The following is a 23,615-nucleotide window of genomic DNA, read 5'->3' on the forward strand; positions in this document are numbered from 1 at the left end:
GGGAGACGGACGCGGTCGGATGACGACATCGACGTGACGTCTGCCTGAGTGACGGGGCGATGTCGCCTCTGTTTACCATCCAGCTGCCGTCCCGTGAATAACATCTGGGCGCAGAGTCGAGCGCTTTTTTTCCACGCGATATTAAACCGTAAGTGCGACGTTTGGTTCCGGTGCTAATCGTGTGAATCCGCGCTAATGGTTGGGATGTTAGCTTAGCATCCGCCCCAGGTTAGCTCACAACAACAACGCCGTCTGCGTGCGTGTTTGTGCTAACTTTTCATTTCTGCCAGTCTTCGCTTTTGCTCGAAGACTTGTAAATATCACTGTGGATGAGGAACGCTATTGTTGTTTCTCGGCAGAAGACAACCATGGAGAGCCAGCCGTCCGCCTTGAGGGAATTCTGTCCGCTCCAGCACCTGCTGAATGCCATCCCGTCCAAAGTAAAAAAAAAAGAAAAAACAAACAATAATCTCTCTTCGTATTTACGCGATGAGTAGAGTGGGCGGGGGATTAAAAAAACACACACACACATTTGCCTAGTGTCAGAAAAAAAATTCTGCATGCCCTTGTTGTTATCATAAACGTATGCAGTGAATATGTACTAAAGCGTAGCTGCACTTCCGCTACAGTAGGTGGCAGTGGCACGCTCATTGCCAGAGGGTGCGCCAAGTAAAAGAGCGCTTCTGTAGAAAAACAAATGGTTTTATTTTTATTTGTGGCGAGCAATACATCTCTTGATTGTCTTTACCTTTATGGCATCACATTTTAATTAAAAAAAGTAGCACGGCTGTACCAACATGGGGAACTTTTTCCACATACGCAACCCATGCGGGACTAATAAGCAAACAAAAAAAAATTAAAACATAACAATAAGAAACGATACACATCTTTTACAAGTGCTTTTACTAGGGGTCTTCCGATACACTTTAGAAATTCTGCTACGATACCGATATTGATCCAGTACGGTACCGGAAGAATGTTCATTCCTGCAATATAGTAATATAATAAAAGCATGTATCATTCCTGCTGGTATCATACTGAATCTCATACAGTACTTTTTAGCGCTGATGATTTCTTTTTCTTTTAGTTGTAAAAATGGATCCAGTCCCTAGCCTAGTCGTACTGGATACGTGATCATTTTTTAATGTTATTTTTTTAATAAGTGACCGGATCAGGTTTTACAGTTAGAAAAATATCATTTTCGCTTCTAGGTACAATATTACCTTTAGTATGACGCTGTTAAGATTGATGCATGTTTTTTTCTTAAATGCAACATGGAGTATTGCGCGATAGCGATATTGTTAGCAGCAGGCTGGATATCATGAAAACGGCGCTCCTACGCAGGTTCAGCGCGGCTTCCGCTCGGTGCCGGTGTACCTGACGGCGGTGGACGGCAGCCGGGACTTCGTGGCGGTGGGCAGCAGCATCGGCATGCTGTACCTTTACTGCCGGCGCCCGGCGCACATGAACAAGTACAGCCTGGAGGTGGCGCTCTCTCTCTGGCATCGGCCGGCCGGCGCTTCCGCCGCCGACTCTTTGACGCCGGTCTGGTCCGGTCCGCGTCCAGGGCAAGAGCGAGGCCGTCACGGCCGTCAAGCTGCTGAGCTGCTTCGACGACCTGGTGGGCGCCGGGACGGCATCGGGCCGGGTGGCCGTCTTCCAGCTGGTGTCGCCCCTGCCCGGTCGCAACAAGCAGGTCTTTCCGCGCTTCCCCCATATCCTTCCCGTCGACGCCGTACCGATACCGCCGCGTTTTGTTTTTCTTTACTTTGATGCGGTCGGAGGCCACTTTTGAAAATGCGCAAGAAACAAAAGCGCAGATGTCCTTTTCGGTTCCGGTTTTCAGCGGCCCGCTAGCCGGTGGATACCGCCCAATTTGGATTTTTTATTCTTTCTTTGTTCCAAATAGGCGCTCGGCGAACGGCACCTTCAATGAGCCAACGAAACGTTTATTTGACGAACGCCGCACATGAAACGGCGTTGATCCGTCGGGCTCGCTCGTCGCCGTTTGCCGGGCGGGTTCCGACGCCTCATGGGCTACCCCGCTCCTCAAACCGAGGCGGTTCCCGCGCTCCTCAAACCGAGGCGGTTCCCGGCACCTCGACGGAGCGGGGTAAGCGATCAGGCGTCGGAACCCGTTTGAGCGGCGGGCTCGACGGATCGACTCGTTTCCCGAAAGGGCGTGTCCTTAACGAATGACATAAATGTTTGGTCGGTGAATGACAAGTGTCATTGGTTCGTTAAACGTGGCGCGAATTAAATGCCTCTTTTCAGCTGCGGCGCTTCGACATGGCGGGCCTCCACAAAGGCACGGTCACGTCCTTGGCGTGGAGCACCAACGGCATGAAGCTCTTCTCCGGGGACGACAACGGCCGCGTGGTCTTCTCCGCTCTGGACCTGGATCAGGTGATAGCGCGCGGCCGCCCCGCCCCCACCGGACGAAGAGGAAACGCAAAAGTCAAACGCCGTTCGTACCGATCAAAGATGAACGCGGCGAAAACCGTCAATGAAGAAATATGGATATCGTTTCTTACTCTTTTTAAAAAGGGGAAAAAAAATGAACCAAAAAAGCATACTGTAAGGACAGAGATATGATCCGTGTCCCTTCAACACAAACTGAGAGCAAAAACGATAGAATGAAGAAAAAAGGTAAAAGACGCTTAACATTTGACAGCCGCATAAAATTATAATAAATATAGGAAACACTGAAAAATGAATATAGACAGTGCAATCGCTTAGAAAAAACAAGCAAAAAATGTAAATAAAAACTCTAAAACTTAAAAATACTGCCTGCCAATGGTAAACACGTGAAAAATTTTTACAATGAACTAAACAACATTCGCAATAAAGAAAAACTATAACTGAAAAAAATGTGTTATTTTTTGTAAATAATGATAAAAATGCTGGAAGTAGATGGTTAAGGAAATGCATGAATTAATTAGTCATTCATATCAAATATAATTCATTCAAAAACCACTGATATAAAATTAGTATGATAAAATAACATTAAAAAAACAATATGTAATATGGGTACATATTTGAGATATAAACATTTATAATAAAGAAAAACTGTACCGGAACAAAAAACTGTACAGTAGAAAAAAATATTAACCCCCCCAAAATTCTCTAAATGGAAAAAAATATTTTTTTGACGCTGAATAAAGAAAGTACAATAAGAAAGAACATTTTCAAAGAAAAAGTATACACAGAAAATGATCCGAAACATAATGATGAAGAAAAAGTACAATCCGATAACATTTCAAAAGACAAACATATATATATATATATATATATATATATATATATATATATACAAAATAAAAACAATATTAGTAATAAAGAAAAACTATAACGTAGGTGGAAAAAAAATGCATACAAAAAAATATTAACCATAAAAATGCTGTAAATGGGAAGCATTTATGATGAAGCAAAAAGTCTGATCAAATAACCTCATCAAAACGATGAAGCAAAAAGTCTGATCAAATAACCTCATCAAATAAAAGCAACGGATAGAAAAGAAAGCAAAGCGCGCGGGCGGGGTTTGACTTTTTTTGCGGGAGGCCGTCTCTGCGCTAAACGTCAAAGCAAGAAGGCGCGCGCTTTTCCTGGCTCCGGCCGACGAGCGGCCGTTGCGGCGCCTCGGCAGGGCACGTGCACGCCGACGCTGCTGCTGGAGGAAGGCGGCGGCGTGGTGCAGCTGGATTACAGCCAGCAGGTTCTGCTGGTGTCCACGCAGCAACGCTCGCTGCTCTACTGCACGCACACGCGCAAGGTCCGGACGCTGGGCGCCAAACCCAGGAAGACGTGAGGGAGCGCCCCGCCCCGCCCCGCCCCGCCCCGCCCAGCAGCGAGGCACCTTTTAGTAAACGCGCGGGCGCGCGCGCTCCTCAGCGGCGGCAGGTTCGGGGCCTGCTTCCTGCCGGCCCTGTGCAAGCGGAGCGACCTGCGGGCGTTCGCCGCCCGCCCGGGCCTGCGGCTGTGGACGTCCGACGTCTCTGGTCAGGTCCTGGACGCCAGATTGCTCAAAAGCCTCTTCGATGCTCCGGTACGTACGCTTCCCGGCGGCGGAGCCAGATGTTTTTCTCGGCCGGTTACAAAATGAAAAGATTTCTTTTGTCGTGAGGAGGAGAGCGCCCCCTGATGTCGAGTCAAGTTGCAGCGCAAACTGAAAATCCATACCTCCGTAGCGTCCTCTTCTTCCTCCCGTTGTTGACAATGAGATCGCAGCGAACGAGTTACCCGCGAAGTACTCGGTATCCGCGTGCGTAAAAACGGGTATTTGCGTCCTCCGCAGATTCCCCGCTTTGAGATCCTTCCCCGGCCCCGTCCGGCGGGGGCGTACCGGCCCCCCGAGCCTCAGCTGGGCCTGCTCAGCTGCTTCCTCAAGGAGGGCTGGATCCTCAGCTGGAATGAGTACAGCGTCTACGTTCTGGACTACGTCGAGCAGGTACCGCCCGCCGCCGCCGGCAACGTCCAAACGGGCGTCGGAAATTGAGCCCGGGGCGTCCCTTCAGGTGCTGGTGGGCGGCCTGGAGAGCGACGGGGACATCGTGTCGCTGTCCTGCTGCGACAACGAGATCTTCGTCCTGAAGGGGGACCGAGACCTGATCCGCCTGTCGGACGCCCCGGAAGGCGTCTCCCGCTCGCCCTCTCGTTTCCCCGCGCGGCTGTCTTCGCCGCTGACGCCGCAGGGCAACGCGCTCGCGCCCACGGGCTGGGTGGAGACGGCTCAGCCCATCAGGACCATGGCCGTCATCCTGGAGGGCGGGGCCGAGGAGGCCGCCGGCGAGAGGCGCCAAGAAGGGCGGGAAGACCGGGAAGCCGAGGACCAGGTGATCCAGGGCTTCTTTCAGATAGTCCAAACGGCGACAAACACCATCGTGTTGTTCTCGACGGGCAACTGTTCTTTTTCTCTCGCGTCTTCTTTGGCGACACTGACATTTGCCCTGTTTTCCACACTGTAAGGCGCACCTTCAATCAAGGGCCGCTTCTAAAGGCTTTTCATATGTAGCGCGCATGGCACTGCACTGCGCAAGTAGAATAGAAGCTACAGTAGTGGCTTATGCACGGTAAAAGGCGCACTTGATTATAAGGCACACCGTCGTCAGCTCATAGCGCGGAAAATATGCAACTTGTTTTTGGGACCTAAAGGGACGCCGGATTATAAACCGCACCGACGATTTATTGAACAGGAAATTCATTTTTGTTCTGCATAGGTGGCAGCGGACTATCAGGTTCCAGGCCTCAGGTTGTAACAACCGATTTTCATCAGATTGCCTGCTTTGGCAACGTCACGCTTTCAACGCAGATTCGACACATTTGCACGTTTAAAAATGAGAGCGGCGCCAACATAGTTTCAATACAACACCCACGCACTCGCATTGCTAGAATACTGCACCGACACAACAGAAACACGCCCGCTTGTGTTTACTCGTGGAGCGTGGCGAGCAAATCAGCAGTTCGGACTCAAAATCTACACTTCCATAGCATCTTCTTCTGTTTACTGCGAGATTGCCCCTTGGCGGAGAGTAAAAAAAAAACGGCGTCATGTCGTCGTCAGTGCGACACGAGACCGAGCAGCCGCTCCCGTAGCCGGAGCGGCTCCGTCACATCCTGGGACAGCCTCCGCGGGAACCTTTCCAGCGACGCCGGCTCCCGCCGCTACAGCGCCCCCCTGGGCCAGGAGGAAGTGTGGCAGGAGCTGGTGGTGAAAGCCGTCAAGGTGAAGAAGAAGAAGCGCCAACGACAAGGTGACAAACGCACAACCTCATTCGCCGCTTTTGTTTCTGTTGCTTTCAAGGACAGTCTGAGTGCAAAAACAAGTTAGACGTTTGTCAGTGGAGCGAGGTGCAAATACATTTGAAGAAATAGTTCTCAGTGCAAGGTAACATGTTTTACGTTCCTAAAATGGACTTTTTCCAGTGTATCTGCACACGCGGGACGGCGAGCCCGTTCCAGATTGCATAGCAAGAACTTTGCATAATGTGAGTCCAGGCTAAGCCACTCAATGAAGTCAGTGTCATAAGTTGTGCGCTAGCTGGTTTTGGGCTCTCAACACAAAAAATTCCCATTGCACCCTGTTCATGAGTCGCCGTTGAAAGGTTTAATGCAAAAATCAGGGGAAAGTCCTGCTAAATATCGACAATAGACAATATTTGCTACTTTTCATGGCAGTAAATGAGCCTGACATGGGCTGATTTTGAAAGGGTCGCTCAGATGGGGTTTGTGACTTAATACTTTTTTTTTTTGGCAGACAGCGGCAGTGGAAGTCGTCTGTCTGAGAGCAGCTGCTCCGACTCCATGTTTGTAGTCCAAGACGACAGCTGCAGCGACGGCGGCAGCGGGGCATCTCTCCTGGGGCTGGAACTTCCAAAACGGGACTCCCCGACGGAGGCGGGAGATGCCCGCGACGCCCAGGAAGCGGAGGCAAGGTGTGTGGAACATCTTGTTCTTGACGCCGGCGCGGTCTTACGGCAGCTCTTCGCCAGCGGCCCGCCCCCTCGGGGTCCGGAGAAGGAGGCGGAGCCTCTGACCCCCGACGTGGACGTCCTGCTGGAATGCACCTTTTCCTACATGCGGCGTGACGGACAGGAGCGCGACGAGCGCTTCGCGGGCACCGCCGCGCAAGCCGAGACGGACCGGGTCAGTGGACTACCCGTCTTGTCGGTGTCCATCGCGCAGGGTGGGACAATCGTCGCTATAACCAACGTCCGTTACGATGTGTAGGACGGGGGTGTCAAACGTGCGGCCCGCGGGTCGGATCTGGCCCTCCATCACGTTTTATCCAGCCCACAAGATAGGAGGAGCGAATCAATCACTCCGCTGTCCATAATCGACGGACAACTAGCCAACTAGCTTGCTAATTGTGTCAGTGTGTAAATCGTGACTAGTTAGTGTAAAGCGCTTTGAACGCCCGAGGTAGAAAAGCGCTAGAGAAGTCCACTGTGCTCTTTGAAAAGAAGTAATAAGAAGTAATACGAGCTTATGTTTCACTGAGGGCATTTTGATCATACGTTTGAGTTCTGCTAAAATGAGTTTGACGCAGGAGGATGACTCGGCGCCGCCCGCCGGCGGGGATCCCGAGCTCCCTCGCGAGAAGCCGAACGAGTCCAGCGATGACGAGGAGAACGACATTTACCGCCACAACGCGGGCGACGCGGAACACCGCAGCGCCGGGAAAAGTCAAGTGGCCGAAGAAGCTTTGCAGCGGGGCGCTCGGGACGCGCCCGCCGGACGCAAAGCCGAGCAGGCGAGCCTTAGAAAAGAAGGGGGGAAAAAAATCCCTCTGTCCACTGGAGCAAAAAAAATATGTCAGGACCTGCTTTCAATCATAGAAAAAAAGAAAAAGAGCACCGCTCTTAGCCTTCTGTTTCTGGTTGTAGTTGGCTGAAAGCTGGATGGGCTACTCCGGACCTGGATGTGGCATACTCAGTCTACACGTGACCGACAGGTGTGTGCGGCGCTATATGCTTTTTTTGGGGGGAGTCCGAAATATAGTTTCACTTTCAACACCTGGAAGGGTTGGGTGGCATCAGCCCTATCCGTACACATTTGTATATACATTGTATATATGTGAATTTTCATTTTAGGAGGGAAAAAAGCCAACATTAGCAACTCTTCAATGCTGCGCAGACGGGTATATGCACATATAGTGTTCCGCGTTGCATGAAATGAAGCTTTCCCGCAACGGCGCCTTTTGTCAACTACAATCCCCACGATGCATAGCCAGAAATTTGCAGAATGAGAGTCCGGCTCCACGAAGTCATTGAACGGCTTGCAAATGTCATAAGTCGTCCGCTAGCGCCTCCCCGCGGTTTTGGGGTCTCAACGCATAAATCTCCATTGCGCCCTGTTCGCAAGTGGCCGCCGAAAGGATTCGTGCGAAAATCGGGGGAAATGCATGATAAAACATAAGCTATTCAAGATGTCCAAAATGAACATTTTTTTTCCATTTCGAATGGCAGCAAATGAGCCCGACGTGGGCTAAATACGACATCTGCAGGGCTCAGGTTTACGAGCGGTTTGAAGGGATGGCCTTTGGTGCAATATTTTAGCTTCTTACTGTTAAGCTTTTTTTTTTTTTTTTTTTTTTGGTAATTTTTTTCATCGACGTCAAAAACATCCAAAAGGCCGCCCGAGTCGGCTCAAAAACTGAAAGCGGACGTGCGTGTGAACGCGCGCGGCAGGTACGTGTGGTGTCTGGACTTCAAGGGCAGCCTGTACTGCAGCCCCCTGCCGGAAAGCAGCCTGCGCTGGCAGCGCTTCGAGGACAACGTCCACCAGGTGGCGCTCTCCCCCTCGGGTGAGTACGGCGGCGCCAGCGGCGGCGCCAGCGGCGGCGCCAGCGGCGGCGCGCTAACCTATCCCGGCGCTAGGCAACCTGCTGTGGAAGGTGGAGCAGAAGAGCATGACGGCGTACGCCTGCGCCAAAGTGTCGGGCGAGCGGCGCTGGTACAAGGCGGCCAAGGAGACGGCCTACGTGGGCCTCGGCGACGACTCGGCGTGGATCATCGGGACCAACGGGGATCTCTACCTGCAGACAGGTGGCTCGCCGTCCCGTCCGAGGACCCCCTTCTTCTTTTTAACCCGGCCGCTCGGTGCGCGCGCGGCAGGGCTGAGCGCGGAGCGGCCGTGCGCCCGTTCCGTCAAGGTGGACGCGCCGTGCGTCTTCAGTCAGGTGTGCGTGCGAGGGGGCGTGGTCTGGGCCCTGAGCGAGCACAACGCCTTGTTCTACCGGGAAGGGCCGGACAGCTTCTGCGGCCTGGGGGACGGCTGGAAGTACGACAGCGTCAGGTAACGAACGCTACCTCCGCGCCGCTCCGCCCTCACCCCCGAGAATAACAAAAAAATCCAACGCGTTTTGCGGTCTTTCGCAGCGAGGCTCAGGGCGTGGAGCTGATGTGCGTGGCGCTGGGCGAGGGCGGGACGGCCTGGGCGCTGGACGGCGCCGGCAGGCTCTTCTTTAGGACGGGCGTCTCCCGGCAACGGCCGCAGGGGGACGACGACCACTGGTGGCAGGTACGCCCCGGGGCTAAGGCTCCCTTCCGCTCGCGTGTCGCGCCCCCGAGCGGGCTGACTGCGGGGGGGTCCGTGAAATCCGTCCTCCCCGCCCGTTGGACGTCAGGGACGCCTTTTTTTTTTGCTTTTCGAAGAGTCCGGACCATCAATCCCAGATACCTATGTGTCTGCGATTGAATGTCCAGAAATAAAAAGAATTAAGGGGAGCGCTGGCCACCGGTGTCGGCGCTCTCTTCAGAAAAGGAAAAAAGACAACGAGCGCTTTATTTGACAGTCGTTCTTGTCGCCGACTGAAATAAGTTATGAAACCGGAATATTTTTGAGAACCACGGAAATTTCCAGCAAACGGATGAAACGTGTAAACTTTGAAAACGATTCTGCCATTTCTATGGGATTGGGCAGGACTTCTTTGTCCAAGTTTTGGACCATATTAAAGAATTATAACGACCATTTTTGTCGGCGGAATCTCTATTGACTTGTGTTTCACCTCAAGGCCGTAGGTGGCGGTAGAGACCAGATAATGGCTACGTCTTGAAGCAGGGCTGTCAAACTCAATGTTATTGCGGGCTGCATTGCGGTTATAGTTTCCATCGGCGATTGAAATTCATGAAATATTAACTACAATATGATCTTTAAATATTTACCCGGACTTGAAATCAGACTGGATGAAAAAGTGTTGAAAATCGGTTTCCCATTTTTGGACTATGTTTGTCTTTCTTGATTTTATTTCTATATTTGATTTATGGATAGAAGTGACGCCACCGAACAAGTTGAGCGGTTGAAGGGAAAAAAAAATCTGTTACGCCTTTAAAAGCATTTCCGAAAGGAGGTCAAGAATGCAACGTCGCTTGCCAGGTGAGCGTTTCGGACTACGCGGCGTTCGACGGGGGCAGCCTGTTCCGGACGCTGGTGAACGCCACGCAAAGCGTGGCCACGGTCACCAAGGCGCCGGTGGAGCGGGTGGTGGCCTTCCTCTCGCAGTACTCGCAGCGGCAGCCCGGCCTGCTGGCCGCCAACGCCGCCGGCGTCTGGGTGGCGTCGGGACGCAACCGCCTGCACCTGGCCCGCGGCGGCCTGGCGGGGACCTTCTGGCAGAACCTGGTGCCCAGGGGCACCGTGGCCGCCACCAGGTGGAGCTCTGTCACTTCTTCCGCCGTGCCCAACAAAGACGGTAGGCCCTTCCAATGGCTTTACTTATTTTTATGTGGATCTCTCTCTCTCTCTCTCTCTCTCTCTCTCTCTATATATATATATATATATATATATATATATATATATATACGTATGTACTGTATGTATATGTATAAGTACATCAAATTTGGTATTCTACATCAGAATCCTAAAAGTTCAAATTAGCATTTGGCGGGCCGGATTTGGCCCCTGGGCCTTGAGATAGACCTTTCTTTCTTTTTTTCACATTTTTTTTACCCGCTTTGACAGCAATTTCGTTTCAGGCGCCTTCCTGTGGTTGGCTCAGAGCAAGAAGGATCTGTTCTGCGTTTGGGATCAAGACGGAGAACTCCGGCCGTCCGGCGTCACGCTTCCGCCGGAGGTCCCTTTGCTTTTACCCCCCCGCCCCTCCCCGCTTGTCCCTTTGCTCTCCTCACGCTGTCCCGCCGTTCCCCCGGGCCAGGTGGAGCTGAGCCGGCTTTCGGCTTGCCGCGACGCCCTGTGGGGACTGGACCCCCACGGCCGGGTCTTCATCCGCACCCTGTCTCCGTCCTGTCCCGCCGGTCTCCACTGGACCTCCCTGGACCTCAGTCAGCTCGGTACGTCACGGCAGTCAATGTTTTTGTTTTTTGTTTTGAAGCGTTCCGAGACGGAGCAGATGTTTTGCATGGTATATATATGCCTTCCGTGATTGGGTAAAGAGCTGTTTAGTCACTTGTCGCCAGGCAGACATCGGCAAAAGGCCGTCTGTGTTTTTACGCCTCGTGGCCTTTGCGTCAACTTATTTAATATCAATAAAATCATGTGGGGAACTTCTCTCACACACACACACACACACACACCTGCTGACCCTGTGTCAGAGCGACAGCTGAAGGTTGCGTAAGGAGCTTTATCAGGTCTGTTTTTAGCCGCGCTGTCGGCGAGCGCATGACTCGGGGTCACACGTCCCGCCGCTAGTTGATGTCGCTCCGAGACCGCGAGAGTGACGCGGGCGAAGGGTCGGCTTTCAGCGCGCGCGCCGTCGGAGCGCGCCGATATTAGGCGTGACCCGACACGCCGCCCACCTTCGAAGGTTAGGTAGCAGGAGTTTACTTCTCTGGCCTGCTGACGTGTTGTAGTTTAGGGTTTCCCAAACTGGTCAAGGAACATACTTGGAACATCTCGAGGCACGCCAGAAAAAATAGACTTTCAGACCAATGAAATCAACACACACTGATGTACGCTTAGCAATGCTACTGTTAGCAAGTGTTATACAAACATACGAAGGAGTGTTTGACGCCAGCCAAGCTTGTACGTGGCAAAAGTCGCTAATATGTCTGCGACTCGCCAACGTTTGCGATCGTGTCTGTCGCTAAAATCAACATACCTTTTAAATGACTCGAGCGACGCGAGGTCGACATTTGTTGTCGCTGGCGTTTCGAGGAACCCGAGCCGATTGCCGAGTATCGAGTCGTCAAAGGTTAGTGGAGCGCCTGTGAAATATGAGTCCGTTCCCCCCAAAACAGACCTGACCCGGCATGTGCTCTCATTGCGCTCAGGTTCCGCCTGGGCCTCGAACTCCAGACTCACAGCTACGGATAGCTCGCGCGCAAGTCGTACATACCGTACCGTGAAAAAACGAAAGGTGTCTCGTCTGCGCCCGAGGCAGGGAGCGTACGTTTGGTGAGCGTCAGCTGCGGCAGCCAGAACGTCTGGGCCCTGGACAGTCGAGGACTGCTCTACTTCAGGGTGGGAACTCAACCGCTGAACCCTAACATGATGCTTCCCGCTTGGATCCACATAGACCTGCCGGACCAGGTAACGCACCTAAGCGGGACCCACCAGAGACGGATCGGGCACTTCTACACCCGCGTGTCCGGACGCCAAACACGGAGAACCAATTCTCCGGGTCGCACGTACTTCCACCGACAAAGCACGCTCCGCTCCGGATAACAGCCACGACCAATCTACCGCAGAAGCGCTCGTCCATAACCGTCCATCCAAATACACGCGTAGGATAGCAGATAACCCGTGTAGAATCGCCCGTCGGGGAAAGATCCGTTTAGAATCGGCTCTCGCGCGCCCAGGACCGCCTGAACAAAGGGATGAACTAGAATATATGGACAGACCTGCCTGACCCGGTGACAGTCCCAAACCCCAGACCGGATCACTCAGACTTGGGATGGCCTGTCCGGGTAGAGCGTACCTACAATCGGCTATCGCGGTCCCACTGTCTCAGTAAATCCCACTTGCCGGACCGGGTGATACGCATCTCCGACTTTTTGATCGCGCCGCGTAACAAACATTTAGAGGCAACCCCTCGTCCGGGCCACACGTACTTCGGTGTAGCTAAAAAACCTTTGCGCCGATCTAGTAACGCGTCTCCGGCCGCCTGAGCGGATAACACGGGAAATTTGAAGGCAGATGAGGAAGCTTTGAAAGCGCCTGTCCCAACCTTTCGCTCAAATCTAGAATCATCTTCCTGGAGCGTCTATGTCAAAGCAAATCTAGAAACGCTCGTTGGGAGCACCCTCCCAGCTACATGGCAAGAATCCGGCTGTCCACGTCCCGCGCCTTCAGAAGCGCCCCAGCGGCTTTCTAGACCAAATTGACCGCTACTCGTTCAAGGGTGCTTCTCCAGGTGACACGCCGCCGCGGATCTAGGACCGCCGCTCAGGTGAGCGGTTAACACAGATTTAAAACCGCAATCGGGACCGACGGGGCCGACGGGCGTCCGGACGCTCGTGTCCATGGAAACCTGCGCGGGCCGCGTGCGCGGGACCGGCCGCGACACACGTCTAGAACCGTTGAGAGGTCCGAGCGACGACGCCGTCGTGTTCCTCGCAGCCGGTCGGAGTCCAGCTGGTCGCCGTCGAGACGAGTCCCGACGATCGCCATCTGTGGGCGTTGGACAATAGAGGCGCGGTCTTTGTCAGGACGGGACTCTGCGACCAAATGCCCGTGGGGACCAATTGGGAATCGGTGCCAGGTGCGTTTGTGTCACTTTGCTGGGTCGCTCTTTCTTCGTCCTCGCCTCAACCGCCCGCGCGCGCGCGCGCGCCCTTCAGGTCTGAGCGTCAGTCAGCTGGTTCTCAGTTGTCGGACGGTTTGGGTCCGATGCGCCAACGGCGACTTGGCTCGACGTTACGGCGTCTCCGACAGGAACCCGGCCGGAGACTACTGGAAGAAGATCCCGGGGAACGCCAATTGCTTGACGGGTAAGTGGGCTTTCTTAGCGGTCGGTGGAGAGTGCCTTCTCTGGCCGGGATGCCCTACGGGTCTTTTTACAGGTTTTTTTTGCTTTTGTCCTGGGTTCTACCGAGAGCGGTGGGATTCTGTTAGATTTCGATGTTGGAAACTCCAAAGGAATTCATGGAAACTTGCGCTAAAAAGACGCTTTTTGCTTCTGTCCCCGCAGTCACTCCGGACGACGAGCTGTGGGCGGTGACGGCGCTCGGGGGACTGGCCCGTCGGATGACAAAGTTCCTCCCGCAAAGCTCCCGTCGTCCCGCCCCTGTCGGAGCAAACGCCGGCGCCGACGATGTCGACGACGAGTGGGAACTCCTCTGATGGACTCGTGTGAGATGGTCCTCTTTTTTTTTTTTGTTGGTTTTTTTTTTTGAACGATGCTTGAAATGGCAGCCGGCGTGACTTCCCGACAGCAAGCGTGATGTTCTCGCACGTGACGAAGATGCGCTTCAAGGCCGGGAGGCGGCGCCAACTCGCTCGGACCGTTTCCAAACTGTGTGGAAGATGACCCGATCAAAGCGATCTTTTTCGCATCCATGCGGAGCGGGACTTTTCAGAGACGTGACGGTGGAAAAATTCTCGGAGGAACGGGAAGCGCGCTCCCGGATCAATCGCCCTCCGGTGGACCGCGTAGGCGCTCCGCCCTCTGGTGGACCCGAACTCCCGCCGCAGCTCTCGACACCAGTCGAGCGCCGCCGGGTTCAACGAGAACTCCTAGGAGGACGGAGTATCTTCCATTCTGTGACGAACTACGCGCGCAGACCTACCTGGACCTCGTTGAGCCAAAAAACCGCTCGGTAGGCTAAGCCGGACCCCGGTCCAGCGTTGTCGACGGACTCGAAGGTTGGAGCCCGTGTACGTAGACTTCAACAAAGCGGACTGACCCGGATCCGTTCTTTAGCCTCACCTGGACTTTGCTTGACACTCTGGACGGCGGTTCACGGACGGACTCAAATGAACTGGAGTCGATAGGCTTTGAAGGGGCTCGAACGAGTCCCCTATGATGTCCTCCCGAGTCCGGACTTGGCCCCGCCGGACTATATACGGTACTGGCGCCACAACTTCACCCAACGACTTTAGCCTGGACTGCACTCTGTTACATTGCGGTAGACTAATGCTGGCCTCACACCTAACTCTTTTCACCATCTCAGACCAAAAACTGAAAGTCAGAAGGGCCTTTTGCGTGAGGAAGTAATCCCGGCTGTTTTTGATGAGTTTTTTCCTAGGCTTGCTCTCATCCCCAAATCATTTGCGTTCGAGCTCTCAAGCGTTTCCCAAGCGTCTGATATGACACAACCACATACCGAGAGATGAGCGCGCGTGATCGGAACCCAAATGGAAAACGATGGGAAGAATCTGCTTCTCAGAGTCGGCGCTAACTAAAAACCCGTCAGCAAGTTTGAAATGAGAGTCGCGCCGGGGGTCTTTTCCAGATCTTCTGACGCACAGGTGGCAGCGAAGCCTGGACCGGCGCAAACGTCCCGGACTCTCAGTCGGTAGCAGGGAGCGCTCGGCCCGGGTAAGGCAACTACGGCGTTCCCTGACTTGAGCTCGCTCGGCTAACGGCGCCTTAGAAAACTTCAGTGTTCTTCCATTATGGCGGACTTGGGGTCTTGAGGCCGAGATGCACGAATACCTTCGGCGCTCGCGTGACAAGTAATACCCCTCGTACCATTGGTGGTGATCGTCACACACCGTTGCTCGTTGTTAAGAAGGGGCGGGACTTAAAAACGCAAAGCGTGCATGCAAGGCGCAAATGTGGAGGGTGACGACGCTTGGCGTTCCTCACTGCTTGTTCTTGCCCCGCGCGCCGATCGGCCAGCTAACAGCCGATCGGAGCGGTGGAATCCACGCCTCGCCGACGGCACCGACGTTACGACTAAAGTACTCGGATGCAGACGCGGAACTCCGACGAGCGTGGCCAGGCCTTTGGAAATGGCCGCGCAGACGTTTTAAGTTCGGCGTCACGCGAGCGAAGTAACGTCGCGTTATTTGGAAACTCGAGCGCCGACGCGGCCGACGCAGAAAGGGCCCAGTCCAGCGTCGGTTCGTCACTTTATTACGCAATCAAAAGACAAAAATGTACAGGGACTCGTGATCTGAAGTCAAGGGTCAGGAAGAACTCATGGCAAACGGCGGCGGGTTTCACACGCTTTTGGCAGCGACGGAACGTTTAGTGTGCAGAAACGCCGGCTAATCGGAGCGAGGACAGGCCGGGCTAAAGTCCCGAGAGCCCGGATGCCGTGGCCAGCCGGGCGTGTCCCCGACTCCGCTAAGTCTAGATCGTAGGTCTGGGGCCGGTATCCTGCACCTTTTCCACTTTTCTCCCGCCGATTCGAATGATTGGCTTGTTAGCTAGCTCCGCGTGAGCTTGAAAATCGGAGGGTTTGAGAAGGTTTGAAAACACGCAGGGTAGCGGAGGACCGGAGTTCCACACCTTTGCCCGAGATCCACTCTACAAAACCTTTCACCTAATCTGCCAGATTTGAGCGGGCTCTTAGAACTAGCTGCACTTTACTGTACTCTGAGCGGGTTTCGGGTTCCGGAGCGAGGCGAGGCGAGGCCAGACGTGACCTCGTCCTGCGCCGTGCGTTGACCGGGCGGAAACCCGCCCGCCTACAAACACATTAAAACACCGAGCTGCTGACACCGGGGTCAGTTGAGTGTCCTTCGCTTTCTGACGCAAACACAAAAAAAAGGGGCGCCGGCTCAGGATCCGGACGAGTCCCGACGACGTGGCCGACCCCGTCATGTTTCAGTCACTTTCCTCGGCGGGGGAAAGTCCCATCGCACTTGACTCCGCGGTTGCAGGAAAGCGGGCAGCCGGCTCATTTGACAGGGTTCGGACCGGGCTAAGGTCCTGAGAGCCTGGAGGAGAAGCGGGGGCGGGGCCAGACCGCTCAACCAGCCGAAGGCGTCCCGCCCCAGGAGGCCCCGCCAGCGCTGCGGTTGGTCCCGCAGCCGGCGCGCCGTGGCCGGCTCCGGGGCGAACAGCAGCAGCAGGTCCAGGCAGCGCCGGGCCTCGCGGCGCTCCGCCGCCCCCGAAGCGGCCAATCGCAGCAGCGCCGCGTCCGTGGCGTGCGGCCGCGCCCCGTGCGCCAGGAGGAGCAGCAGGCAGTCGGCCCGCGACAGTTCCACCGCCAGTTGCACCGCCGTCTTCCCGGCGTCCGCCCCGTGCGCGCAGCCCCCGCAGCTGTCCAGGTACTCCCGCCGCCATCCTTCCGCCGCCGACTCCTTCAGCGCGTCCACCATCAGAGCCAGGATGGCGGTCCGGTTGTAGCGCACGGCCACGTGCAGGTGCGGCGAGCCGCCGCTTCGGCAGACGCCGCACCGCGACACGTCCAGCGCCTTGAGCGAGAAGCCGCGCAGGAGGTAGCGCGCGTAGTCTCGGTGGTCGTGCACCAGCGCGTACATCAGGGCGTCCGCCGGCGAGAAGGCGCGCGGGTGTCCGTCGTCCCACAGGAACACCTCCATGCCGCGCATGTCCTCCAGCAACCACGCGGGGAGCCGCTCTCGGACCGCGCAGTAGAAGGCGAAGGCGGTGCGCTCGCAGTGCCGTTGGCCGGGGCTCGGGTCGGCCGGGGACGGCAGCAGCCACGGCATGACGGGACGGCGGCGCCGCGACGCGACGCTTTGCGTGCTACGGAACTGGAGACTTTGCGGCCAGCTTCCCGGAGGGCCGGCTCGCTCCGGCGGGAGCCCTCGCGGCTCGGGGACATTTATAGGCGGCGGGCGGTCCCGGGCCGCCCCTCCCTTTGGAAGCCCGCGTGAGGATGTTTGTTTGAGGGCTCGAGGGGAGGGGGCGGAGCTTGGCGCGTATCTAGCATTGCAGGCATAGCGAACATTGTCACGCCCCGGCCTGACTGATTATCGCGACGGCGTGGACGGCGGACGGTCGCGGGGGCGCCTTCCGTTGATTTCAAACTGACGGATGGATCATAAACGAGTCATTCGAAAAATGACGTTTCGATCGACTCGTGGACTCTTTCAACTTGACAGCTCAATACTTTTGAAGATGATCTTATGTTTTGGACGCACTGGATTGTAAGCCGCACCCACAAAGATTTCACAGAAAATCCATTTTTGTCATGCGTGGGCCTCATTGGCCTTTAACCCTTTTGTGAGAGTTATCAATGAGACGCTGGAGAAAAGGCAAGATTCCGAGTCAAAAATAATCTTTTTTTATCATTTTTACCGTTTTATCACAGAGATTACAAAGGAGGCGGTTACAAGTTTCACCACGATACCGTATAAGGAATTGTTTATGTCTGTGTGTGTAACGTTGTCATCCACTGTAAAAACACACAATAATTGGCATAAATAGCACATCAATATATTCCCGCAGTACTAACTGATTAATGATTGAAAGTGTTCAACTGCAAGTTGTCACATCGCATATTTATGCAGAAGGATGGTACACAAACGTTTTTTTCCATTTTTGTTTCTGTACAACACGGACTGATTTTCTGCATAACACAGACACAACTCTGGGTGTTGGAACACTGCACCAACACAACAGTGGTTACTGGTAGTGGCTTTTGAACTCTTTTTTTTTTTTTTTTTAATTTTTGCTTGTTTTTCATCAGCAAAACTCGGGTAGAAATGACAGGATATTATTGCGCTTTCCTAGGGTGAAAAGTTAGCAGAGGATTTCTGAAACTTCATATTGACCCATAGTTTTAGGACTATTCCAGATATAAACTAAGTGTTTTTTAAAGCACTTTAAAATGAACATACACCACCAATAAGATACCATTGCTTTTCCTTACAAAATAAAATAACAGGAGGTTTAAATTATGAGTTCACCTGCTCGTACCCTCGATTGTTGGCGAGTGACATCTAGTGGTTAAATTGCGCATTACAGCAACCTCTGGTAGCGTGGCTCCATATTTCAACTAAATATGGTCGTATAAACTATCCTTAATAAATGACTGTCATTTCTGTCTGGACACATTTTTTAGAAACCTAATATTCAACGTAAAAAAAAAATCGAAATATAGCGTTATACCGTTTACTGATAACTATGGAGGAGCGAAAGTGCCAAAATGTAATTTAAAAAGATATACCAATGCACTATCGTTAAATGTTTAATTCATTCATCAAATGTTTGATTATTCAAGTAAATCAATGTTTTATTAAATGTGTTGTTAATTAATTCAAGTACTATGTAAATAATCATCAACTATTTCCCGGTTCTGTTTTGATTGGTTACCCTGCTCTTCCAAGACCGACCAACTGATGTGGAGTTCTTCGCTGATTACGAATCAAACGTGTATTTATTTAATGACATATTTAATAAATTCATGATGGAATAAATTGATTATTTACATTGGGTATAATCATATAAATGCGTTTTTTTAATCTCGGCACTTTGGGTTCACAGATGTCGGGCAGATACGGAATATAAAATAAATAATCATTTTATGTTCTACGGCTTGTTTCTCTACATTTTCTACGATCCACCAGCTGGATTAAATTACAATGGAATTTAAAAAAAAAAAAGAGAGAGAAAAAAAACGATTCTTCATACCATTCCGTCGTAAAGCTAAAACGTCGCAACTACAAGTTCTTCTTCGCGTCTTTCTTCTTCGTCTGCTTCCGGTTACAACTCCCGGTTCTACTTTGCTTCAGTTAGTTAGTCTCTCACTTTTTTTCGTTCTTGTTCAAGCTTTCCTGTCCGGACGAGGCCCGGCGGGCTTCGCCGTCGAGTCGACCTCCTTCTTTCGGCGCGGCCGCTCCGGTTCCGTCCGACCCATGGCGCCCATGTTGGACAGGAACGCGGAGGCGACGGCCGCGGTAGCCGGTAAGCGGCGAGGTCGCGGCCCCGGAGCCGCGGTAAGCATCGGCGGGAAAAGCGTGTCCGCTAACGGAAGCGGCGGCCGGGGCTGCTGGGAAGATGCGAGTTCGGGCTCCAGTAGCGACGAGGAGAACGGTGGGTAGCCTCGGCGCGAGCCTCGGAACGCGTCCAAAAACTTCCGCCTTCGCGTTTGCCTCCTTTCCACTTGTTTGTCTTTCCGCCTTGGCTCCCGACTCCCGAACAGGTGGAGGGGGGATGCGGGTCGGATCGCAATATCAGGCCGCGGTTCCGGACTTTGACCCGGGTAAGAAAGTCAAGCTCGGACGGCGGTAGCCTCGAACTCCCCAAACGCGCGCGCTTGGAAAAGACGCGTTCGCGCTTCGCTAACTGTACTGGGCGACGGCTGCAATTCAGAAAAAGGTGAAAACGTTGATGGATGTCGTTGGCAGACAATCGCGTGTTGACCCCGCGAGGGCATACGTTGCGCGTTTGCGACCACGATCCCACAACTGGTCCACATCCGTATTACACGAGCGCATTTTTGAATTTGAGGCTTTTCCAAATGTCACCGCGATGTATATGAACGTCAGTACATCCAGTACATCTCATTCCCCTAATGAACGTCAGTTGAAGTCGTTCAATCCCACGAAGGCATATTTTTACATCTACTCAGTCCCATGTTTTTACTCCAAATTGCAGTCACCTACTCAAGTAGTCAATTGCTTCAGTACGTAAAGTAATCGGAGACTTGTATATCTAAACACCCATAGTAATTGATGGCTTTAGTACTTACCTCCCTAATCGGTTGTTTGAATAGTTCGTTACCTAAAGTGATGGATTATCGTTGGTAGGGAGATATGATGGGAATTGATCAACCCAGCGTAATAACTTACTTTAGTACTAAATAACGTCAGATCATGAATGACCTTAGTTCATGTGAAGTCAGTCAGATGTGGCCCATCAAAGCCCGACGCGGGGTCTAAACAGTGGCCGGATGATCGACGCGGTTCAGCCGTCCGGGCGAGGCGCGGAGGAGGCTTGAGCGCGAGTTTGCGTGTTTGCAGAGGTGGCGGAGGCGTGCCAGCTGTCGCGCAGCGTGGGCATGTTGGTGTGGAGCCCCAGCGACAGCGTGCAGCAGAGTCAACGTAAGTAAGGCTTTTCGGGCAAGCAGCCAGCGCCCACAGCGTGTCGCCGACGTCCGCCTTTGAAAAAAATCCTCCGTGGTTGCCGCGATGCCGCAGCATTTCAAAATAACTGCCGGTTCCCCGGTGTAAAAACGTGTCTTTGGGCTCCCGAGCGAGCGCTCAGCTTTGCCCCGTTTCAAGTAGCGCCTCCATTGAATCCACTCGTTCTTTTGTTTGTTTTCAGTGGACGAATACATCGCCATCGCCAAAGACAAACACGGCTACAACATGGAACAGGTCGGTCGCCCCCTTGAAATAAACCCTCCCGAATGCTCCGAGAGCCTTGAGATCGTAGGTGCGGGACCGGGGTCCCGGAGGCCCGCGGTCCTGCACGGTTACCCCGTTCAAATCATTGGCCCGTTGGCTAAGGGTCGCCGCCCCCCGTCCTGACGCCGGGACCGTTGCGGGCAGGCCCTGGGCATGCTCTTCTGGCACCAGCACGACGTGGAGAAGTCGCTGGCCGACCTGCCCAACTTCACGCCCTTTCCCGACGAGTGGACGGTGGAGGACCGCGTCCTGTTCGAGCAGGCCTTCGGCTTCCACGGGAAGAGCTTCCGCCGCATCCAGCAGATGGTGGGCCCCGCCCCGCCCCGCCCCGGTTTGCGCCGGCCGGGCCCGGGCTCCGGCCGACCCTCTCGCCTTTTCAGCTGCCCGACAAATCCATGGCCAGCCTGGTGCGCTTTTACTACTCGTGGAAGAAAAGCCGCAACAGGAGCAGCCTGATGGAGAGGCAGAGCCGCAAAGTCAAGCGGGAGCGAGACGACAGGTGAGCCCGGCCGGCCGGCCGCGCCCCGCCCTCCCGGGCGCCTTCCCAACGCGCCCTCCTGCCTTTCAGCGACGACGACGACGGTCGGGACCATCCCGCCGGAGATCCCGAGTCCGGTCACGCCAAGGAAGAGAGCGAGGAGGTCGGTGCCGCGCCGCGCCGCGCCGAGCCGAGCCCGCCTCCCGCGGCGCCCGCTTAGCATCCCCGCCTTTGCTTTGTGCTCGAAGGTGGCCTCCGGAACCCAACGGGCCGAGCCCAAAAGCGCCGCCGGACTCAAAGTAACGACGCTCAAACCTCTGCCTCTTAACCCTTTGGCCGCCGAGCGCCATCTGAATTCGGGCGTTTCGAAGCGCCTTTCCAGGGCCGCCGAATATCGTATCGTACTGAATGTCTCCATTACGTTTTGCAAAGCCGCCCCCCCCCAAAAACGCTAAGCCGACAAACGGGAAGTAGCTTTTACTCGCGAGGAGATCCGCACCTTCCCGGATCTCCTCCCGGTCCAAACGCACGCCTCGTCCGCTCCTCTTTATTCATTTGAGTCGGCCGTGGTTACAAAGCCATCGTCGCCTGGAACTCTTTTTTTCGACGCTTTTTAACGTTTTGGCTCATCTTTCAAGGCCGACAGAATATAATAATCCAACAAACCAGAAGGCGGACGAGTAGCTTTTACTCGCGAGGAGGGCGGACGGAGATCCGCACCTTCTCGATCCTTCCCTTTCGCCTCCGTTCGCGTCAGTCGTCCGGCGTGAAAGGGGCGCACCGGGCCAAGACCCGCCCCCCCAGAGGGATGTTCCTGAAGCGGGAGGACGTGGTCTCGCTGTCCGCCTCGTCCGCTCACGGCGTCCTGCGCCAGCTGGACGCTCGGCTGACGGCCGCCAAGCGACAGGTGGGGCCGCGTCCGGCAGTTTGTCCGAGCCTACCGCCGTGTCCGCGCGCGTCTAAATGTGTGCGTGCGCTTCAGGTGCAGAGCATCAAGCAGTCCAACAGCGCTCTCAAGGAAAAACTGGACTCGGGAGTGGACCAGTTCAGGCAGCCCGAGGTAAGCGTGCCCGAGGTAAACTTACTACGCGACGATTGCAGCGCTTCCTTCGCTTGAGTTGAGCTCGTTCGATCCCAAAGACAATTTTGGAGTGTGAAAGTGGAGGCCCGGGGGCCTCGTTTGAAGGCCCACCGCTCATTTCGCTGGCTTCAATAGCAAACGTGCGTGCAAGTTGTCTTCGCCTTCCTTCGTTCCTTCTCGTCCCTCGCTTCCTTCTCTTTTCTTCACATCCCTTCCTTTTTTTCTCGCCTGCCTTCACTGCTTCCTTTCAGCCTTCCTTCCAAGTTTCGGGAACCCCCCCCCAAAAAAAAAAAAAAAAACGCTGAGTAAGTTGTCTTCAACTCTTGAAATCAATGATGACATAAAAAATACACGCTCCAAATTTGAAGCAGTTTTTATGGCGACAGGGCGCCTTTTTATAAAGTACACACAGAAACGTTTTGAATCCATTTTCAGTGCGATTAGATTCAAAAATGGAAGTTTCATATTTGTCTTTGATAGTCATTCTGGCCCGCCGACGGCTTTAAAATGGCCCAGGTGAAGCTGACTTTTTTTCAAGAAATGAAAAAGTTGATTTTCATATTTTCAGTTTACAGCAGCGGTGTCAAACATGGGACCCGTGGGGCCGTTCTGGCCCGCAAATGGCTTTACGGTGGCCCGCGTAACGTAGAAAAATGGGCTGAATTTTTTTTCAATGAATGAAAAACTCGAGTAATAGTAATGGCACTGATTTACGACGACTGCGCCCGTACATTTTGGACAACATTAAAGAAGGGGGGAAAAAGCCCCTGGCTTTGAATGTCGGCGCCCTTGAAAAAAACACGCAAAAATACGTCTTTGGGATTGAATGAGTTCATCTGTGTGCATGTTTGGCGACGCTGTTTGATATTGAGGTTTATCGAGGTAAAGGGTGGGGTGGGGGGGGGCAAAGTGGATGAAAGATGACCAAGACGCTCAAAACAGGTGAGCTGCAAGGCCAACGGCCGCTGGAGTTCGGACGAGCAGCTGCTGGCCGTTCAAGGTAAAAGGAGCCGGGCGGAACGGGGCGGGGCTTGGGCCAGCGCCCCTCTCTCATCGGCCGACGCGCCCGACAGCCATCCGGAAGTACGGGCGGGACTTCCGGGCCATCTCTGACGTGATCGGCAACAAGTCGGCGGTGCAGGTGAAGAACTTCCTGGTCAACTACCGGCGCCGCTTCAACCTGGACCAGGTGCTGCAGGAGTGGGAGGCGGAGAACGGCGTGGAGGGCGGAGCCTCGCCCGACGACGACAAGATGGAGACGCCCTGCGAGGACGACGCAGGTGACTTTGCGCTTCGTGTTGGAAAAGGCGCGCCCGGTGGCGCATAAGAACTTTTTTTTTCATGGAGGGGGGGGCCCGATCTCAAGATGCCGACAGATGGCGCCGTTTACGT

The 23,615-nt window shown here is 53.9% G+C and overlaps 3 protein-coding genes and 1 long non-coding RNA gene across 9 annotated transcripts in view; 2 read left to right on the forward strand and 2 right to left on the reverse strand.

The window, feature by feature from the left end:
* tecpr2 (tectonin beta-propeller repeat containing 2) lies at nucleotides 1-16,063 on the forward strand. 3 transcript variants are annotated; one of them, XM_088432368.1, is made up of 25 exons: nucleotides 1-148; nucleotides 360-440; nucleotides 1,345-1,485; nucleotides 1,568-1,696; nucleotides 2,275-2,406; nucleotides 3,647-3,804; nucleotides 3,892-4,045; nucleotides 4,295-4,447; nucleotides 4,515-4,832; nucleotides 5,561-5,750; nucleotides 6,254-6,642; nucleotides 7,046-7,249; nucleotides 7,383-7,450; nucleotides 8,187-8,302; nucleotides 8,376-8,543; nucleotides 8,613-8,793; nucleotides 8,877-9,018; nucleotides 9,874-10,189; nucleotides 10,473-10,570; nucleotides 10,652-10,787; nucleotides 11,837-11,985; nucleotides 13,015-13,156; nucleotides 13,236-13,385; nucleotides 13,586-13,746; nucleotides 13,830-16,063. In XM_088432368.1, the coding sequence occupies exons 2-24, from the start codon at nucleotides 369-371 to the stop codon at nucleotides 13,735-13,737; spliced, it is 3,858 nt and encodes a 1,285-aa protein (XP_088288494.1). In that variant the 5' UTR covers nucleotides 1-148; nucleotides 360-368; the 3' UTR covers nucleotides 13,738-13,746; nucleotides 13,830-16,063. The 3 variants fall into 3 exon arrangements, with proteins under 3 accessions (XP_088288494.1, XP_088288495.1, XP_088288493.1); XM_088432369.1 differs by having other exon boundaries at nucleotides 6,254-6,431; nucleotides 6,489-6,642; nucleotides 13,586-16,063; XM_088432367.1 differs by having other exon boundaries at nucleotides 13,586-16,063.
* ankrd9 (ankyrin repeat domain 9) lies at nucleotides 15,459-17,199 on the reverse strand. The gene has a single exon (XM_088432385.1). It carries the CDS (start codon nucleotides 17,017-17,019, stop codon nucleotides 16,165-16,167), a length of 855 nt encoding a protein of 284 aa, XP_088288511.1. The 5' UTR covers nucleotides 17,020-17,199; the 3' UTR covers nucleotides 15,459-16,164.
* rcor1 (REST corepressor 1) overlaps nucleotides 16,212-23,615 on the forward strand; it is a 7,729-nt gene continuing 325 nt past the window's right edge. The window contains exons 1-13 of one of the 3 annotated variants that reach the window (XM_088432379.1): nucleotides 16,212-17,568; nucleotides 19,085-19,348; nucleotides 19,458-19,517; nucleotides 20,278-20,358; nucleotides 20,582-20,634; nucleotides 20,809-20,970; nucleotides 21,045-21,163; nucleotides 21,233-21,305; nucleotides 21,391-21,441; nucleotides 21,900-22,049; nucleotides 22,125-22,202; nucleotides 23,166-23,223; nucleotides 23,297-23,503. In XM_088432379.1, the coding sequence (XP_088288505.1) occupies nucleotides 17,550-17,568; nucleotides 19,085-19,348; nucleotides 19,458-19,517; nucleotides 20,278-20,358; nucleotides 20,582-20,634; nucleotides 20,809-20,970; nucleotides 21,045-21,163; nucleotides 21,233-21,305; nucleotides 21,391-21,441; nucleotides 21,900-22,049; nucleotides 22,125-22,202; nucleotides 23,166-23,223; nucleotides 23,297-23,503 (1,375 nt within the window). In that variant the 5' untranslated portion in view covers nucleotides 16,212-17,549. Of the gene's footprint in view, nucleotides 17,569-18,966; nucleotides 19,349-19,457; nucleotides 19,518-20,277; nucleotides 20,359-20,581; nucleotides 20,693-20,766; nucleotides 20,971-21,044; nucleotides 21,164-21,232; nucleotides 21,306-21,390; nucleotides 21,442-21,899; nucleotides 22,050-22,124; nucleotides 22,203-23,165; nucleotides 23,224-23,296; nucleotides 23,504-23,615 lie in introns of those variants that run through there. The other 2 variants (XM_088432380.1, XM_088432378.1) reach the window with 2 other exon arrangements.
* Nucleotides 18,692-23,615, reverse strand: part of LOC148412363 (uncharacterized) — a 6,565-nt gene continuing 1,641 nt past the window's right edge. For both annotated transcript variants that reach the window (XR_015867707.1, XR_015867708.1), the window contains exon 4: nucleotides 18,692-23,486. This is a non-coding gene — a long non-coding RNA (uncharacterized LOC148412363). The remainder of the gene's footprint in view (nucleotides 23,487-23,615) is intronic.

This window comes from Hippichthys cyanospilos, chromosome 14, assembly GCF_059441005.1.
Source record: "Hippichthys cyanospilos isolate Australia breed blue-spotted pipefish chromosome 14, RoL_Hcya_1.0, whole genome shotgun sequence".
Lineage (NCBI taxonomy): Eukaryota > Metazoa > Chordata > Actinopteri > Syngnathiformes > Syngnathidae > Hippichthys > Hippichthys cyanospilos.